Source organism: Melospiza georgiana, chromosome 2 (assembly GCF_028018845.1).
Source record: "Melospiza georgiana isolate bMelGeo1 chromosome 2, bMelGeo1.pri, whole genome shotgun sequence".
NCBI lineage: Eukaryota > Metazoa > Chordata > Aves > Passeriformes > Passerellidae > Melospiza > Melospiza georgiana.
In genome coordinates this window covers 51,070,025-51,088,705 of record NC_080431.1, presented here as the reverse complement: position 1 = coordinate 51,088,705, position 18,681 = coordinate 51,070,025, and the positions used below count along the sequence as shown (strand labels likewise).

Genomic DNA, 18,681 nt, shown 5'->3' with positions numbered 1-18,681 from the left:
CAAGTCTGGACATAATTGCAGTTTCTTGATGCACTGAGATCATGATGATGCAGTGCAGACTGGGCAGTGATTTCTTTTGCCTCACTTCTGGCTTCAGAATTGATATATGTTTTCCAAAGTTCAAATTTGGTAACCTTCAGAACCCGATGTGACCCTGCTCTTCGAATGCAATGAACAGAGTTGGATGGGATTTAGGAAGGGTTTTGTGTGCCTTACCTCTTGACATTTACTGAACAATGTCTGCTTCTTGGAAGTTTCTCAAAGCATGAACTTGGGACATGTTTCAGAGAAGAATTTTTAGCTGTGGTGTGAGGCTTTTCTTGACCTTCAGAGAATTCTGAGTTGCTGGTTGCTCGATATGTAGAGCATTTGCCCATCCATATGGGATGCTAACATTGGAGTGATTTGATTTGGAATAGGTACTTGAACTCCTTTCTCCCAGATAAGTGCTTTGCTGCTTTTTATTTATGCACAAAAGCATTTCTTTCTTTTTAATGTAGAAGGAAGACAAATGTCTGAGTGCTTCACTTTGTCACAAAATTGGGTTCTTGTCTCTTGGCCAGCCTTGCTTTATAAATGTCATTCAGAGTACTTAACAGAGCTTAGAAAAGGCTTGCTGTGGGGAAAAGCCTAGGTAAACATCTCTTAAATAGAAATTAAAAAGTAATTTTATGATGTTTTCTGCCAATCAAGTTGCTCTTACTTACTGAAGAGAATGTAGCAGAGGTTCCTTTGTCTTTGCTTACTGAAAGACCATGGGAGCATTATGTCAGATAAACACAATATATTCTTGTATTAAGTGGGTACTGTTTCACTGCTTTGAGATTCAATTCACTTAGCTTAAGGCAAAAAGTAAAATTAAATGCATTGCTACTTACGTACTCTTGAGGCATATGTAATGCAAATATAATGCTTTAGCTTCAGGCTAAAACTTGTAGCAATCAAGTGGTAGAGCTCTCTGTCCATCTCAATCCTGTAAACCAAGTTTGCAGGTCTAGACATAATTCCAAGCATGTTTCTGAGCACCAGCAGATAATCTGTGTGTGTTCCTCCTTCAAGTTAAGGTTAATCAATAATGGCATGTCTTGTTGCCTTATAGGTTGAGGGAAGTAGGGAAGTGTGTGGGGGGGAGAGGTGTTGGGTTTTTTGTTTGGAGGGGATTGGATTAAATCAGTAGGCAAAATTTCCTTAGAAAGCTGGGGGGGAAGGTGCTTCATGAACTTCATGAACAGAGTGTTTTGTTCTTGTCAAAACACACACACACAAAATGGTACCAGAAGCTGTAGATCACGAGAATGCTAGCAGTGGCTTGGATGTTGAATAGAGGTTCTGAAAAACAAACCAGTGACAAAGGGAATTTCCTTTGGGACTGGAGAAGGTGAGTGGAATATGTAGCAGCACTGATAATGAGTTGGCTGGAGGAAGGGAACTGCCTGCAAGGACAAAGTGGATGATGTTTTAATTGCATTCAAATTACTTGAGGGTTTTTTCCCCAAGCCTTTTGGTCATCTGTACATAGTGCTGTCTGGAGGGCCAAGGCAGTGTCACCTCAGTGCTCTGAAATGATGTGATGACCTCAGTGATCTGTGTACTGATGGAAATACTGGAAGAGGACAGCAAGATGTAACAGTGCCCATTTAATTCCATAGATGGGATTGCTCTCTGCTCCTGCTCTTGGGGAAGATGCCTGCTGCAGCTTAAGGCTGCCTCTCTCATCTTTGATATATGTGCTTGTGGAAGACCAGTTTGTAGATGTGGATTTGTAAAAGGCCAGCTGAGCCTCTCAGAAGCAGATGATGGTGCTCCTGGTTCAGTCTCTCTTTTGCCCTTTCTGAGCAGAGATTCTCTCCACCCAGACATGTCAATCAGCAATCAGTTCATTGCCAGCTGTAGTTTTATGCTTCACTACTTTTTTTTTTTCCCCACTGCATGGAACAAGTGCTTAGTCTGTTCTTCAGTGAAACTTTCTTGGAATTTTTTTGTGCTGCAATAGGGGTGAAGTGTTACATGGGAGGTAGAAGCCACATCACCCCATGGCTCCCAGCTGCTTTTTGCTTTTTCAATGTAGATACAAGTGGAGGGTGATTCCTGTATGAAAAAGGACAAAGGCCTCATTTGTTTTAAGTAGGGAGAAAGGAAACTGTAGATTCAGTAAAAAGATTCCTCCTGTCTTCTCATCACTGGCTTTCCATCTGTTTAACCATATGAGATTGCTCCCTGTTTTCCATCTCTTTTTCACGAGCCTGAATTTATCCCCTTTTTCTGCTCTAATCTGCTCTGCCATTCTAATCCTCCTAGTAGAATCACATTGGGTAATTAAGTTTTAAGGATAGTAGTGGAACTGCAGTGCTGTGACAAACATACACCCACCTGTGGTGGGAGACACTGTTGATGACAAACTCATTCCTCTTCTCTTTCCCTAAACTTTGGCCTAAGGAAGGCTTTCAGCTGTTTTCTGCTGGCCCAGGGTCAGGTTCAAGGAACACCCTGCTCCATATTTCCCCAAATGGTTATATGTTGTAACCTCTTGAGTGTGCCAAGGTATGACATTTGTAATGGCAGTGAGAAACTTACTACTTTACTGGTACTAAATAGTGTACAGTAGTGAAAGGATCACTGTGGATGGTTAGAGCTGGAGTCTCAGCCACAACCACAGGGAATACCACAACATCTTTTCACACTGATGGCTTTTTGGTTTTACTACTATCCCTGTGCTGTCTCAGAACTTTTCCTTCAAAATCAGATTTTGAAGGGAAGATTGGTTTTTTCCAACCTTGCTGCAGTATGAGATCTTCACTTTTCTCTCTTTGAATCCAATATGAATGTAAATAGGAATTTGCTCACTAGAAGCTTGAGTTGGAGGAGACATTTTGTTTCCTACCTCTTGGAAATGGATAAATGTTATGGTCACTGTGGCTTTTGTGGCATGGTGTGCACAGACATGTTCTTGAGATGTACATGCCATATGTGACAGCTCTATATCCATGAGCACGATGCTGTTTTTACTTCTTACATGCTTTGTGACTGCCTATAGAAAGCAAACGATTACAAGCTTTTGTTAAAAATTAATTCTGTTAAGTATGTGTAGACATGGAAACCACCTACCAGAAAGTTGGTTTTGTGTCTTCAGAAGGAGGCTGTTTTATTGGGGGACACAGAGAGAAGCAGATGACAGGTTGCCTCAAGATGCAAAAGAGAGCAACAGTCTAGTTCAGACATACACACAATCACATTTCTTTCTCTTTGCCTCCAGTGTTTCACTTGCTGATGCCCTTCTTTTCCTCCTCAGACAGTTCTTTAACAAGTATGTGAAAGAATTGTTACACCTTCTACACTGAAAAAGGCACAGAAAGCAACTGGGGTTTTTTTAATGTGTTTGTTTAATCTGCAGTAAAAAAAAAAAAAGGAAAACTGACTTGACTTTTCTAAGCATATGATAGATGTACTTCTAAAACAACATAATGATCAAGGTCATTTTCAGTTTAAAAAGCAGAAACTCAAATTTAACAGGCCTTGAAATCCCACTTTAAGAAGTTTATAATTTAAATATTTCAAAGCAAGTCTGTCCTTCAGATTAAGGGAAGGTGAAGTTTATACTAAAAAGCTACAATAGAACAAAATACTGAATTCTACTCTCATCTTATTCTCATTTAACACTTTGCTTTTCAGTTATGCAGTTTAGCATTCCACATGAGGTTGTCTTTATTTTCTTTAAGCCACGATTATGTCAAATTAATTCCTCTTTTCGTGTGTCACGCAGTGTTAATAACATTACTGGGCTTGCAACATCTCAAGAGCTGTTTAGTCACAAAAATGAATGCTCCAGAAAGCAGACTATAGGAAAAGCTGAACCATTTTGTAAATAAGGATCATGTAGATGGCTCCATAAACTTGAAGGTAGGGTTCATGATACATAGTATGGATAAAGGCAGTGTAATACCACTGCCTAATTTTGTTTTTCAAGGCTAGAAATACTAAATTGTTCCACCTTTGAGTGTTTCAGCTTAGTACCTTCCTTAGAGATTTAATGTGTAGTGGGATCAATCCCAATAATTGCAGAGTTTGCCTTAGCAAAAAGGGTGAGGTGAGAAAGGAGAGGGGAAAAAAAAAGGCTTTTCTTTTTTCCCCCTCCCTTCTGGTAAACAATTTCTCTTGTGGGGAAGGGATGTGAGCTTCAGCAAAACTAAAGGAACTGGTGTGAATGGCTGCTATCCATGTGAAATAAAGAGGGGTTGTAATCTTGTGTCAAAAGTGTCTAGTTCAAGGATTTATAAATAACAGTGGCTGTTGTACATTCTGAAGGGTCTTGAGGCTCCTTGGTCTGTAACTGCATGTAAATACTTTTGCTGTAGTAGCTGGATAGCAGATACTTGTTAGACACTACAGTGGTATCATGGATACAGGATTCTTGATGCTGGGGCTTCTTTGATGTTGGGATGTGCAAAGGGTTTTGATTCTGTGGCCACTCACATCCCCTTCCACAGCCCCTTTTCCTGCTGTTTGTTTCCGATTTAGCACAATGTGCACTTTCCCGTGTCCCCTGGAGCAGCTTTGTGGGAAAGGTATGCTGTAATTGGTTTATAACCATTCATAATGACCTGGCAACTCTGAATAGCAACAGGGAGCAACTTAAGTTGTGATTTATTTAAGTAAGCTACATGGATTAAAGGCACTCCCAAGTGTACAAGTTGAGCTAGTTGCTTAATTGGGTGTAAATTTTCACATATAGCTTGGAAAGAGAGGCGTTTGTTTTGAAAGGCTGAATTTAGATGTATGGGCAAGCTTCTGGGCTGCTAAACCAATTCTGAGCAAAGTTTAATGTTGTCTTTTTTTGGGAAGTCTCAGTTTTTTAATTCAGCAAGTGCTATTGTACCCTTGCCTTTTGTGAAGCTAATGAAATATTAACTTGAGCATTTAATTTGCAGCTGGAATATCTGACCTTGCTTTTGGTGCAGAAAAACAGGCTCTGATTTTGTAAGGCAGGATCGGTACCGCTGCTTTGGTTTTAGTCTTTTACCAGTTCATTGTATTCCTGCTCATTTTGTCAAGGCTCCGTTGAGTTGGTTTTGTTTTGGTGGAGGGATTTGCTCACACGACGCCCATGATGCGCGCGACCCACCAGCTGCAGGGCATGATGAGGCGGCAGGCGCTGCGGCAGCCCTGGTAGTTGTAGGGCCACGGCTGGAAGCCCATGAGGGGCTCGCAGATCCGCTGGCACTGCGTGTAACTCCGCCGGCACTCGATGCAGCACACGCCCAGGTGATCCAGCATGGGGTCAAAGGCCATCCCTTCACCTTCCAGCTGCTGGAACGTGAAATGTTAAATGTCATCCCAGTGCTCTCATTCTCATGGAATGGCAGAATACATCCATGCTCCCCTTAACCCCACAAAGGGTAAAACCTTCCGCAGCCTTGGGCTGTGGAAATTGACAGAACTCCCACTAAGTGTCCCAGGCATCTTGCTTTATTATTTTTTCTTTTGACTTGCTCTCTTTGGCAGAAGCATAGAATTGGTGGGATCACCCTTGCAAAATGGAAAGAGCAACAGGCAGCTCTAACTCCGTTATTTTTATTCTGCTGTCCTTGCAAAAGCTCCAGCAACAGTAAGCTCCTCCCAAACTTTAAATATTAGTGACAGAAATGATTTCAAGAGTTACCTGAATCTTTAATGTAGGTGAGAATTCCTGAAATATATGATGTGGTTTTTATGATTAGTTTTAGATTCTGTATTTTAATGCTTTTTACAGCCCTTTTAGGAAACTATTCCTCTGGTCCCCTGCAGTTTCCTGAAGATTTGGCTCTTGTCTCTGAGTCTGGTTCCTTCCTTCCCACCCCACTACACTTAGGTGCATTGTTGACAGTGAGAATTGTGCCTGTTCTGTAGCTGACAGTAAGGAGTTATATGGAGCAAAGCATGCACAAAATACCTAAAAGCCTTTACCCTTCAAAATGCCTCATTTCTGGGGAAAGAAAGGTAACCTGATATTCTGCTTTTGGAAAATTGGGTTGTTCTTTGCCCATTGGTGTTACTTCAAGAAAAGCAGCAGTAATGCACAAATGCTGAAGTACCAGTCAGCTTTTTTACCTGACCATTTGTCATTCATTTTTGGAAAGTAGTGGCACAACAAAAAAAGTGACACAGAAAGGTGCCACCCCCTGTCTGGGCTTGCACAGGACACTAGTGACAGCTGGGTGTTTTTAGGGACCCCAGCAACTCCTTCCCAGTCCTGAGAGCAGGGAAGATGTTTTCTTGGTCAGGATTGATCATCCTTGAATTCAGATACCTGCACCATGAACATCACCTGAGCTCATTGTCCAGGCTCCACTTACAATGAGTAAAGAGAAATAGCTCTAGGGAGGGTTTGTTTCATCCTTCAGGAAAGGCCTGGAGCATAATGAATGGTGCTTGTCAGTCCAGTGGCTGGTTCCAAGAAAGCCTGGTGATGGGCATGGGTGCAGCAGCTGTTGGTGAGGGCAAACCCCTCCCTGCAGGCTGAGGGAAGCCTGATGGCTGCCTCTGTCTGGCCCTTCTCCATTCGGCCCAGCTGCCCCTGGCTGGAAGAGCAGACCTGTGGCACTTGTGCCTCCAGAGGCAGGGCAGCTCAGACCTCATGGAGATGGTCACCTTAGTGGCTGTGAGGAGAAGCTACATTCCAGTGTCACTGCTGTTTTACTGACCTCGTGAGAGAGTCAATTTAGATCCACTTTATTTGGAGTGATTAATTTAAGTTTAATTAAGGGATGTCAACTCGGCAGAATGCTGTCACAGTATAATGATCTCCTGCTGTTGCATAAATGTCAAGTCAAAGCTGGGACTTACTTCCAAAGCAGGAGGCATTTATCTTGTGACAGTGTTGTATTAAAATGACTTACTCCTGCTGCACCAAATGGTGGGTGTAAATTGTCTGGCGCTGGTGCAGCAGACTGGAAGGTGCCTCCTGCACAGCCAGTGTTCCTGCAGCGTGGCAGAGGTGTTGGGACACAGCAGGGTGGCTCCTCTGCTCTTTCTGGGGGCTGCTGCTTCTTGAAGGGTGAGAACAAGTTTTACAACAGTCATCCTCCACCCACTGCTGCTGTCTCAAAACAGATTCTTCTCTGTCAGGTTACTGCCAGTCTAGGATTGCTTACCCTCACAGAGGAGAGGCTGAGCAAGAAATTTATTTGGCTCAACCTTTATCTCTTTGCAATCAGACGCTTCTGCTGTGTTCCCCTGTAGCAGTCATGTCTGGTACTAATTTCTGTTTGAGAGCAAAGCATGTTTCTAGCTACTGGACTCTCTTCACGTAGTAAATGATGGTGCTCAGCTGTCTGATCAAGACCAGCTTTGGTTTGTTTCAAGAAGGTGCTACCCTCGTCACATCTCCAGTGCTGTTTCCATATGGATCTGGAAACCTCAGAAAGAAACTTGGCATCAACTTGCCTTAACCTTGTGATCTCAAGCACTTGTGCTTGTTTCAGACTTGTTTCAGAAATCTAAAACTGGGAAAAGAGGATAGAGGGAAGACATTTTTGAGCTTCTTAGGTGTTTTACCAGTCTGTTATTTCCTAGAAAAGCTGAACAAGCAAAGACTGTGCAGATAAAAAAAAATGACAAGCCCCACATTACCAGTGTTACCTGTCCAACACAGTCCTGAGCTTTGAAGGAAGATTACAGTGTAAATACTCACGTTGTATGGGTTGTCTGGATTAAATGCTTGATCAGTTTCTTGTCCCATTGGCCTGGTTTCATTAGCCTGGTGGCCAAGCTCTTGAGTCAGCTGCACGGTGCGTGACCTGGGGTTTACTTCTTCAGAAGCAGCTTCCAAGTCTTCCTCATCAAAGTTTGGTTCTGGCTGGCGCTTGTTTCTCTTCATTTGTCTCCTCTGGTTATCTGAAGGAATATTCACCAAGGGACAATCTTACCTTGAGTGTGTCATTGTAGTTACCTAATATTTCAGTGATTTCTTTAAATATTAAAAAGGAGAGGATGGAGGGCAGAGAGAAAGCCAAAACTGTGCCTTGGCTAACTTGACATGCATTGCCATGGGAGCTGCTTGCCTTCCTCCATTTTGTCTGCAGCCAATGCCAGTCTAAAGCAGTGTGATCGCCTTTCCCCCCCTCCCTCTTCTCTCCTTGAGGCAAAATTTGAGGAGATTTGTTGGGACTTTTTTGACCCAGCCTGTAGTCACTAACCCAGCAGCAATTCCCAGCACTAGCAAGACCAGCTGTTCACATCTCACTTATTTTAAAAAATGCTTTTATGGTGGAATGGTGCCCTGCTCTCAAGGATATCTGGTTCTGGACAGCTTTGATACTGTTCTTTTGTTGCCCAGTGGGATATGCAAGGGAAGTGGAAAATATTGATAGCTTGGTGCTTAGTCCACAGGTGCTCTAAACTGTGGTAATTTTTTTTTTTTCACACGTTGTCCCACCCAAGTGTTCTGATATTAACTGGACCAAGGAGGAATACATATTTTTGAGCCTTCTCTCCTCTGAAGCCTGGAAGTTACCTGGAGGAGTTGCCATCTTCCTGGTGATTCCTGAACACCTTTGCTAAGCTTGCCTATGGGCCCCAAGTTGAGAGCTGGGACTGCCCCAGGGTCTCAGAAACCACCCACCAGCTGGCTGGCTTAAAGCATCTTGCTTCCACTCCACTGAACTCCTCTGGGGAAGCAGGGTAGAAAACAGGACAGGCTATGGTCCCAAACCCCTGGCCAGTGTTCCTGGTACCTGGTGTCAGCTGCCTACACATTGAGGGGGCTAGTTTAAGCTCTTGTCTTGTCCTTCTCTAGAAGTAGACTAACCTCTCTGGAAATGTTTCATTTCCTAGCAAGTCACCCACTTGGGTTATGCAAATTGTCTGAGTAAATACAAAGATGGAAAATATCTAGGGGATAAACTCCAAACCCACAATCTTGGCTCAAGCCCAGGAAGGCGTGGGCAAGGGAGGAAAGGAGTCTGGTTTCCCAGATGTGCTAGTTTCAGTAGCAAACCTGATGAAGGGAAGGCATTTAGATGAAGGGAGGGATAACATACTTTTCAAATAAAAGAAATGTTACCTTTGGGATATGTTGGTTGCAGCCAGAAAATTGGAAGATCCCTGCAAAGCTCTAGAATTTTGGGGCTTAGGAAGCTGTTATGCTTGATAGGCTCATCTGCAGCCACCCAGATAAGGGAGTTTTTGTCAAATCTCACAGGCATGATTTCATCTTCCTGCAAATAGAAGAGCATAAATCCTTTGCTGCTCAGTGAGCAGTCATGTGCCTGCTCGCTGCTAATTCTTGAGCACCAAACTGTATAATTATCCGCTGCAGCTAATGCTGAGCATCCTTCTATGTCATCAATGTGAGGGAATCGTGCTGAGCCAAAGCCTGGGGAAAGGCTGCCTCCACTGAAATGAGGGGCAAAGCTCTCTCAGCTTTGCTGGGGCTGTGATTTCACCCATCTCACTCCTGGAAGGCTTCTGCCCCATGCATGAGGGCCGGGTGACAGAGTTCTTTCAGCCCAAAGCACCAGAATTTCAGGTGATAGAAACCAAAGTTCTGCCACCTTCAGCAAAGCAGCAATGGAATACCAGCAAAATCCAAGTCCTTCATCTTTTTTTATGCCCTGTTCTCATTTGACATACTCCCAATCTATAACTCTATTTACAATGTATGTATGGGGGGGTGAGGGGAGGAACTTGTTCAAAAGTTTTAGAGAAGATTATAGCTTGAGAACTGCTCCAGCTTCCAGTTTTAAGTCAATGTGATCAGTCTGATTAAAGGTCTTGTTTGGTAAAAGCAATTCAATTGACCAAAAGCTTGAAGTGCAAGTTAAAGGAGCCTGCCTTTTTGAAGTGTACCCTGCAGGTTTTTGGTTCATATCTTCAAAGTAATGTAGGAAAATGCCAGTGATTGATTCTTTAAAGTTGTTAGTTCAAAGTATTATTTTACATAAAATGTGTAAGTATTTTATAGCAACGGTGAAATATTAAAAGAAAACTAACTTTTGAATCATGAAAACCAGCATGATTTCAAAGTTAAAATTCTAAATTGCTTTCATAAAAGTCATCAAGACTTGTTATATAACTGACTAGATCAATTTATTCCCTTGAGTTGTTGTTTCTTTAGTGTTTATTGATTTAATTTGTAGGTCTCAAGTCATTTAAGTTTGCTATCCAATCTGTCTACTGCTCTTTATTTATATTCTCCCATTTAAGCTTTTATCAACATCAGAAATATCTGACTCTAATTTTCAGAAATAAAAATATCCTTTGTTTCTGTTTGAAACGATCCTGACTTGTGAGCAGCCAGAACGTGGGTATCTATAAAACTCATTTACTCAACAATTTTTGTAGGTAGGGTTGCTATGATGCCCATTGCAGGAAAACAGCATATGCATACTTTTTCCTAAATACTTCCATATCAGAGAGATGACTTGGCCCAGAAAAATAAATGCTACTTTGCCATTCCTGTAGTACATCTGGCCTGGAAAATTGAGTGAGGGGGAAAAGTTAATGTCTTAGGGGTAGCTCTGAGCTGCTTGGTGCATGTGATTCATTGCAACAGTCACATAGGTGATGCATCTTGGGAGAAGATGCACAAAAAACAGGGCAAGGAAATAGTTTTACTGTCAGCAGGTAGAATTAGAAATAAGTTGTTGATGATTTAGGATAATGTCTTCAAGTCTGTGACTTTGTTTTTACAAAAAGATGAAAAATTCAATCTTTGACTTCAAGCAATAGTGCTAATTAACTCAAGGCCAGCTGCCTTTAAAATAAGGCAAGGCAGGAAAGATGGAACTCTCTGGAATTCGTGCAAGTTCTCTTTCCCATAATGGGGAAAATCCTGCCAGCTTCAGGAGGCTTTGTAACATTTGTCAGCCTTTCTGACTCTATTAGGAAAGATCTTTTCCCCCTTAATTTTAAAGCAGATGTTCAGCAGTCACAGCACCACTGCAGGAGGTGTAGCCTTAACAGCACCTCTGTCCCCACTAATTTTATCTTGCTTTTATTCTCCCAGGAGCAGAGCAAACCCAGGGAAAGGGGCTGTGGATCCCCTGTGCACTCCTGCCAGTGACTGAGCATCCAGCTGCCTCCAGGCTCAGCTGGACTCAAGTCACTGGAACCACTCCTGTGTGAGCAATTACTTTGGGGGTCTGAGCTCTGGGAAACTCAGGCTTTGAGCACATAAAGCAGTTGGCTTTTGGGGCATATGTGAGGAGATTTGGTGGTATCTGGGTGAGAGCTGCAGCTTCTGCGCTGGTTGCGATGCAAATTCTATGAAATTTAATTAACATGTAAAATTAAGTTTTATGCTAAGAAGGCAAAGTCATATTTTTTAAAATAAATTATTTCTTCTGAGTTATTTTAATTTCTGCCATGTTTCTACAATTCCCTTTTATTGATTAGAGTAATGGAGTTCAGGGTTCTGGTCAAGAGCATTGATAGAAATCTCCTGAGATCTACCACAGTCCTCCTTTGCATTGACTACAGCAGCTGCTTCTTCCAGGCCCTCCCTTCCAGCCTTGTGCACAGCCTGGTCGCAGGCAGGTGCTCTTGTCATGGAGATCTCCTGTGGATCTGGCAGAAATCAGTCTGTGGCTTCCCCACTCACTAATCTGCAGCCTCTCATGATGACCCTGGACACACTGACATGTCTTGACACCAACCTTGTTTTTCTTACCTTTCAGGGACTTCTTGCAACGAGTCATTGAATCCCAGCTATCCCACCCTGTCCCTACCATGAGCCAGAGTGGCTTCCAAATGCCATTTTTATTTGTATTTCAGTACCTCCTTTAGGCTGTCTCTGTACAAAGATTAGTTAAAAAAAACAACAAACTACCCCTTACCAGCTCAGATGAGAGGCTCGCTTTAGCCATAGCATCAACTTCAGGGATGTGAGCTTTTGGCTGAGCTTTGATGTAACACTTCTCTCCTTCAGCAAAACGGATCCCAGTTATGCCCTGCAAAAGCAGAAGGCAGGGGGTTGTGCACAGCCCTCCAGCTCCTCACCACCCCCAAGAAAGTGCCTCAGCTCTGCTAAAATTGCCGCTGAATTTTCAGTCTGAAGGTTAACCTTATTTAAAACCAGAAGCAATAAAACGCTCTTCCATTCATCATTTTGTCTTCACAATTTTGGTCAAATCGGTCTAGAAGTTTTTGCTTGATTCCTGAAAGTGGGGGGGTGTTTTATGTAAGTGCTTCCATGCAGGCTGTAGGCTACCTGGAGTAGCTCTGTTAAGGAATTAGTTGACATGATTTGAACTGTAACTTAGCACCTAACGTAGGCAGGCTTGAAATTGTGCTAGCTGGTGGCATGGTACCCTTGTGACACAGTTTTACAAAAATGTGGGGGCAGTTTGGTTCAGTCTGTACAAATAAGTGACTGTGACGGCAAAGGGAAGTTTGTGACGGGCAGTTTGGTGCAGAAATCTGTGTGTGGGACTTTGTCTGACCTACTAGGGTGAAATGCAGTTGCATAAACCATAGATGTCTAGTCTTGAGCAAGAGAAGGAGCAAGTTTCCTGCAAGTCCTGGGATGTACCTTCCAGTCTGTGCCAGAACCTTGGGCATCCACATCTTGCCATTGTCTGTAGTGTCTACGTTTCTACTGTAGGCTTTGGGTATCCATAAAAGAGCTCTCTTCTACATTATAAATTTAGATACCTCATTGTAAATGGCAAAATTGTTGTGTTTTTCATGTGATTGCACAAGTCAACCATCTAAATATAATTACCTAGTGTCCTTTGAGTTGTGCTGGTTTTCTGCCTGGCCTCTAGCTGCCAGGAGAAAGGGGTGTGGGTGTCAGCATGACCCCTCTCATCTGCCTTGAAGGGGTATCATGGATGCCTTCGTGTGCGGTGTTGGGTGTCACAATGGCAGACATTAAACTGTTAGGGGGTGTCCAAAGGAGGGGGGACACGGTGAAGGGCCTTGAGGGGAAACTGTGTCAGGAGCAGCTGAGGTCTGTTCAGCCTGGAAGAGACCGAGGAGAGCCCTCCTTCTGCAGTTTCAGCTTCCTGGTGAGGGGAAGAGGAGGGGCAGGCACTGATCTCTGCTCTGTGGTGACAGTGACAGGACCCAAGGGAATGGCCTGAGGTTGTGTCCAGGGATGTTCAGGTTGGATATCAGGAAAAGGTTCTTCAGCCAGAGGGTGGTTGAGCACTGGAACAGCTCCCTAGGGAAGTGGTCACAGCACCAGCCTGGCAGAGACCAAGAAGTGTTTGGACAGTGCTCTCAGGCACATGGTGTGACACTTGGGAATGATGTTGTGCCAGGAGTTGGACCTGATGATCCTTATGGGTCCCTTCCAACTCAGCAGATTGTCGTGTAGTGCAGCATGAGATGGATGGTACTGGGGCACCTGAGCCATGTCCTGTGTGTCTGCAGGTCCTGTGTAGCTACAGGACACAGGCCCGTCACAACAAAATGACTACAAAAAGCAGTGAGAGAGGAGATGGCTGTTCAAGGATGGATGCATTAGGATATAAGGCTTTGTGTTGTACCAGGTGTTCTAGGAATACCCTATATTGCCAAATCCAAGCCTTCTCTGACCATGAAGTCATTCCAGCAGTGCCAGTCAATCTTAAACTGTTAATGTAAATACCAGTCCGTTGGAAGCACATCTCTTCAGTTGCTTTCTCCTTTGTGTGCCTTCTTGGCTGATAACCCAAGTGGCATCGTCCCTTTGCTGAGGTTGTCCCTGGCCTCTGTAATGACAAGCAGGCACCGTCCCTGGGAGGTGCCTTGAGCCGGTTGGTGTTGGGAGCTGATTTGTAACCTGGCTGTGACAGGCCGTATCTCACAGGCAGCAACACATGTGGAGCAAACATGAATTCAGCATCTCTCCAGTGGACTGTGCTTCTGTGCAGATGTGAAATGGCAAAGGCAAATGCGAAGAGCTCGCTGTGGATGCTCTTACTCAGCTGCTGATAATGTTGCTATGGTGATGCTAATGAGAGTTGCATAAAGGCAGAACCACAGCTGTTGGGAAAGTTGGGGGTCCAGCATCTCCTGGCATGGATTCATTTGTTCTTGCTCAAAAGCCAAGGAGCTGGATTTCCTCGCTTTTCTAGATCCAGCAAGGGAAAGGTGGCTGCTCCAGAAGCAGAGAGGCTTCCTAGCAGCAGCGCCTTTGTTTTAGGTGCTGCTTGGACTTGCAGAGGGCTTAACTCTGAAGCTGTTTTGCACCTGAGAACATTTAACTGCAGGCTTTGGGCCCTGTGATGGGTTTGTGCAGCATCACACAGATGCGCCTTAGTAGCTCAGGGCAGCTCAGAGACCCGCTCTGTCCGAGCTGCTGAGCTCTGCTGAGGTTTGGCATCTGTCAGTCCAGGCCCTGCTGAGTAGCCACAAGTTACTGGGGTGCCCAATTGTGTTTGCTGTCAGCCCGAGGGGCCCACACCTGGCATTGGTGCACAGATGCATAAACTGTGCCAAATGCCTCCATCCTCTGCCATGGGGATGAAACCAGGCCAAGCCATGGAGAGCAGCTCCCATCCTTGACCTCAGGGCAAAGGAAGCTCCCCAAGTCAAGCACTGCAGAGTGGTCTCTCCTCGGTGCCTCCTTGGCCTACTGTATTGACCCTCTGCTCCTCAGACAGGGATGTCTGGGGGAGGTGTTTCTGCCAGTTCAAACCACATGAAATCATGAGAGAGTTGTGTCACAGCCTGACAGAATGTTTTCCTAGTTAGACCCCAAGGTCTCGTGTCACATTTCTGCTCAGCGGTTTGAAAATGCAAAGTATTTACATGGAGTCAAACCCGATGCAGCCTAATCCACACCACTTCCTGGAGTGGTACCTGGCATGGCTGATCTCCAAAAAGCACTTTGATTTTTGTTTTGGAGGAAACTGCCTGTCTCCCTGGGAATGCAAGCCAGGACAGCAAAAATGTTTGTGTGGATGGTTGGAGGCTGGAACCTGAGACTAAGTGGGGCAGAGAAGTCAGGGCAGAACAAGGTGTCCTTAAGAGTCCAGCGCTGGAGTGTGTTACATGAAGGACAAGAGTGGCACTACTTACGATCTGAAAATCATGGACTTCAACTGCCTCTTCACTCCCACTTCCTGTTTTGAATGTCTCTAAGTTGTTTCCAGTATCTATTTCCATTGATCCATCTTGTACTTTTCCATTAATGCTCATAGTATAGTGAACGTTGTACACCTGGAATCAATAAAAGAGCGGTAGCACATGCCAGTAATTACTTACTGCCTTCCTCCTACACCAGGCGATGGTCAATCTGACTCTCATATCCCTATTTAGCTCCTAAATTTTGCTGCTGCAGGCATTTGATAACCCTCCAGCAACCAAGAGTGCACTACTTCAGCACCGGGGTCAGCTGGCAGTGGGGCAGCCAGCCCTGAGAAGTTGTTCAGTCTCCATCCTTGGAAGTTTTCACAGCCTGGCTGGATGAAGCCCTGAGCAACCATCTCTGACCCCACGGCTGTCCCTGCTCTGAGCATCAAGTAGGACTAGAGATCTGAGATCTGCCTTCCAGGGAGTGCTTATAGTTTTACTTCAAAAACAATGTGGGGTGAGTCCACATCCATGTTCACTCTGGCCTAAAAACCCTCTTCTAGGACATTTAGGAATTTCTTGTTATGCTGGCATGATTCCCAAAGGACAGCAGGTGGGAATGTCCTGCTCTGAAGGAAGCCAAGCCCTGTTTATCTCTTAGGACATTCTGCTGAGGCACAGGAAAACAGGTTCCTCTTGAATACAAACACTTCCCAGCTTGTAATGGATGTGAACTTTGTTTAAATTGGATGTGAAGTTGTATAGGCTGGTATTTTCCTTGTCAGCGTATTTGCCCTTATCCTATTTTCAATGAGGAGAGCTACGGAGTGGTTTGTATTTGCTGGAGGACCACAATCTGTGGAGGGGTTTTGTGATTCTCCTGTGCAGCTCTGCTAAAAGTGCTGCACAAGCAGTTTATTTTGGGTCTTAAAAAAGCCCTTACAGCATTTTAATGAAAAATTTACACTGACAGCTAGAGACAAATTTCTTCTTCTCTCACCTTCGCTCAGGGAAGTCTAAGGTGCTAAAGATTTATGGTTCCTCAGTTATACACAGCCACTCCCATATTTCTGCTTTCTAGGACTCCTGTTGAGAGTGGTCCATAAAACCAGACCAGTGTAAGTGGTCTCCCCCTGACAGGGGCTGAGCTGGAGTTGAGACTTTGATACCCCTGTCATTTAGGGAAGAATTTAAAGATATAATATAAAACCAAGAATTTAAAAATTGTGTTAGTTTTTTAAAATTAATTACCCTGGGTATAATTTTTGCAGTTGCTTCCTAAACATTTGCAACTCAAGCACAGCTTTCTGAGTTTGAAGGCAGCTTGGAAAAATAACTCTCAGCTTTCTCAGTGTCTTCGCCTAGAGAGCAGCTTTGAAGCTTAATGGAAAATGTGAATGTGACATATTTTGTATGGCTGAATTTAGATGACAGGAGCATTAAAAAAGGGAAGCATTGTCTTGTACTCCACAAATGCACCTACCTGCTCAGAGCTGAAAGCACTGTCCCCTGCCTATGCCACCATTTGCATCCCTCTCCCTTTTCAAAAGCCCAGAGAAACACACAGTTCTTGCAGCACGTCTTAGAGGTCAGCAATGTGTCTTGTCTTTTTGCTGCAAAACCTTGTACTTTTCTTTCTGATTATCTGAATTATCCCTGTGTGTAGGGGTGTATCTCACAGGGCCACCTTTGCTCTGGCTGCTGGAATTTCACAAGGCTCTCCTTGATGAGGGCTGGCGTGTGGCCAGAAGCAGTACAAAATTTCTTCCAAAGTAAATTCAAAGGTACTAATTTAATTTATGGAGAATGGTACAGTCATGTGTGTACCATCATGTTTCAAATATGTTTTAAACACAGATTCTGTGTAAGCAGAAAGAAAAGTTAATCTGTAAACATGTTATAATGTTCTGAAGTTTGAATCTTTAACTGATCACCAGCTTCTCAGTTTCATTCTTTGCATAAAGTGTTTCTCATGTACCCCAGAAACTGTAAATAATAAAACTTAACTTTAAAAATTGCTCCACAGCTGCAAACCTAAGTGTACACACAGTTATACAAAGCACCAGAACTAACAGTGCCTGTTAATGGGTTAATTATGGTATTATGTACTTGAGGGTCCTTGTAGAACCTGGACTGAGAATGCAGATGCTATGAAAAAAGAATTTACACATTTCAATGTTTTTTTGTCCTGAGAGCTGGAGTTTGCCCAGGATGTGAATCCCCAGGGACTTGTTGGGGTTTGAGTTCACTGAGGAGTTTGTGAGCAGAAATCAATGTGCAGTCTGTGCTCTCAAAGATGTGTTTCGTGTTTGCTAATAAATGTGCTTCCAGGAAGCTCCATCCACACAGCCACCAAAGACAGCGATTATGGGTTTGGGTTTTTAGGTGTTTGGGGGTTTTTGAAAGGAAAAACCCTACAGGTCTGCTTAAAGACCTCTTTATAGACCTCCTCGCAAGGAGCGCTTCCAGCCCGTGCCTCCCGTAGGTGCGGGAGCTGCCCGCCCACCCGGCCCGGCTGCGGACGAGCCCGGGGACCGGCGCGGCGCGCTCACCTGCCGCTCCGTGCCTTTCCAGAAGTAGAAGGCGCCGATGGCCCCGGCCAGCAGTAGGAGGGCCCCGGCGATCAGCACCGCAGCCCCGGCCTTCAGCAGCCGCCCCGGCCCGGGGGGCGCGGCCGCCGCGTACGCCTGCGGAGAGCGCGGGTGGAGCAGGGACCCGGCAGGGACCCCGCCCCGGGACCCCCGGCCGGACCCGACCCGACCCGGCCCCTTGTGTCCCCATCCGGCCCGCTACATCGCGTCCTGTCCCGACCCCACCCGTTCCCCACCGTCCCAAACCAACCCGTCCCGTCCCGTCCCGTCCCGACCCGACTCGCCGGCTCCCGTTCCATCCCAACCCATGCCCACCGGCTTTGTCCCGATGCCACCCTGTCCCGCCAGCCGGCAGCACTCACGGGCGGCAGGCACAGCTCCACATCGTCGGGCCCCACTCGGGCGATCGGCACCTTCTCGGAGCCCTCTGCCATGGCTGCTGCGGGAGGGAGACCTGCCCGGGCTCGGCCCCGGCCCAGGCCCCGGCCCCGGGCCTGCACCGCCCCGGCCCGCCCCGCTGCCGGCCCCGGCCCCGGCCCGCGGGGAGGGCAGCACCGCCCAGCCCCGGGCACAATGAGCCCCTTGAGCTGCCCGGCAGCCGGGGGAGCTCCCTGAGACTCTGTCCTCCTGCCCCATCGCCGTCGCCTCCTAGCGACCCCTGGGTGTCGTCTCCAGTGTCCCCCCTTCCCGAGGGGGCCGGGGGTGTAGGGGACACGCACCCCGCACGCCGTGGCGGGGAAGAGGGACGCCCCGTCAGACAGACGGCCGTCGTAAAAAAACACCAGCTTTCAAAATAGAACAATGTGTTGACTGATTTTTTACACTTGCCACAGGAATTTACAGGCGCTGGAGCTGACAAACTGCTGGTCGGTGACTGCTCCACAAAACACCTCGCTGACTGGCACAAGCCAACAGCCTCCGGCTGAGCCCCGTGTCCAGGCTGGGCACAACCACTCTAATATTGTACATGGCAAGTTTTAAAGGCTACAGCTGGCTATGAGTCTATCCATGTGTCTGTCCATGTCCGTGTTTCCTTCACACCCCTTATGGATGTCCTGCCTGTACATACATACACATGCCCGTGTGTGCACGCTTTGATGCTGGAAAATAAACT

At 45.5% G+C, this 18,681-nt stretch overlaps 1 protein-coding gene across 1 annotated transcript; it reads right to left on the bottom strand.

Moving 5' to 3' along the window:
* Window positions 1-3,571: 3,571 nt before the first annotated feature.
* On the bottom strand, window positions 3,572-18,001 carry CNMD (chondromodulin). Its single transcript, XM_058045504.1, has 7 exons — window positions 17,804-18,001; window positions 17,529-17,663; window positions 14,983-15,123; window positions 11,811-11,924; window positions 9,038-9,191; window positions 7,667-7,869; window positions 3,572-5,304 (listed from the first exon to the last, which is right to left on the bottom strand). The coding sequence occupies exons 1-7, from the start codon at window positions 17,999-18,001 to the stop codon at window positions 5,089-5,091; spliced, it is 1,161 nt and encodes a 386-aa protein (XP_057901487.1). The 3' UTR covers window positions 3,572-5,088.
* Window positions 18,002-18,681: the final 680 nt, after the last annotated feature.

What these genes read in the sequence shown, in the direction of transcription:
- CNMD (XM_058045504.1), bottom strand. Translation starts at nt 18,001, where the DNA reads ATGGCAGAGGGCTCCGAGAAGGTGCCGATCGCCCGAGTGGGGCCCGAC. An exon ending in GGAAAGGCACGGAGCGGCAG is followed by an intron (nt 15,124 to 17,528) that starts GTGAGCGCGCCG and finishes TATTGATTCCAG; the next exon opens with GTGTACAACGTTCACTATAC. An exon ending in GCAACCAACATATCCCAAAG is followed by an intron (nt 7,870 to 9,037) that starts GTAACATTTCTT and finishes ATATTCCTTCAG; the next exon opens with ATAACCAGAGGAGACAAATG.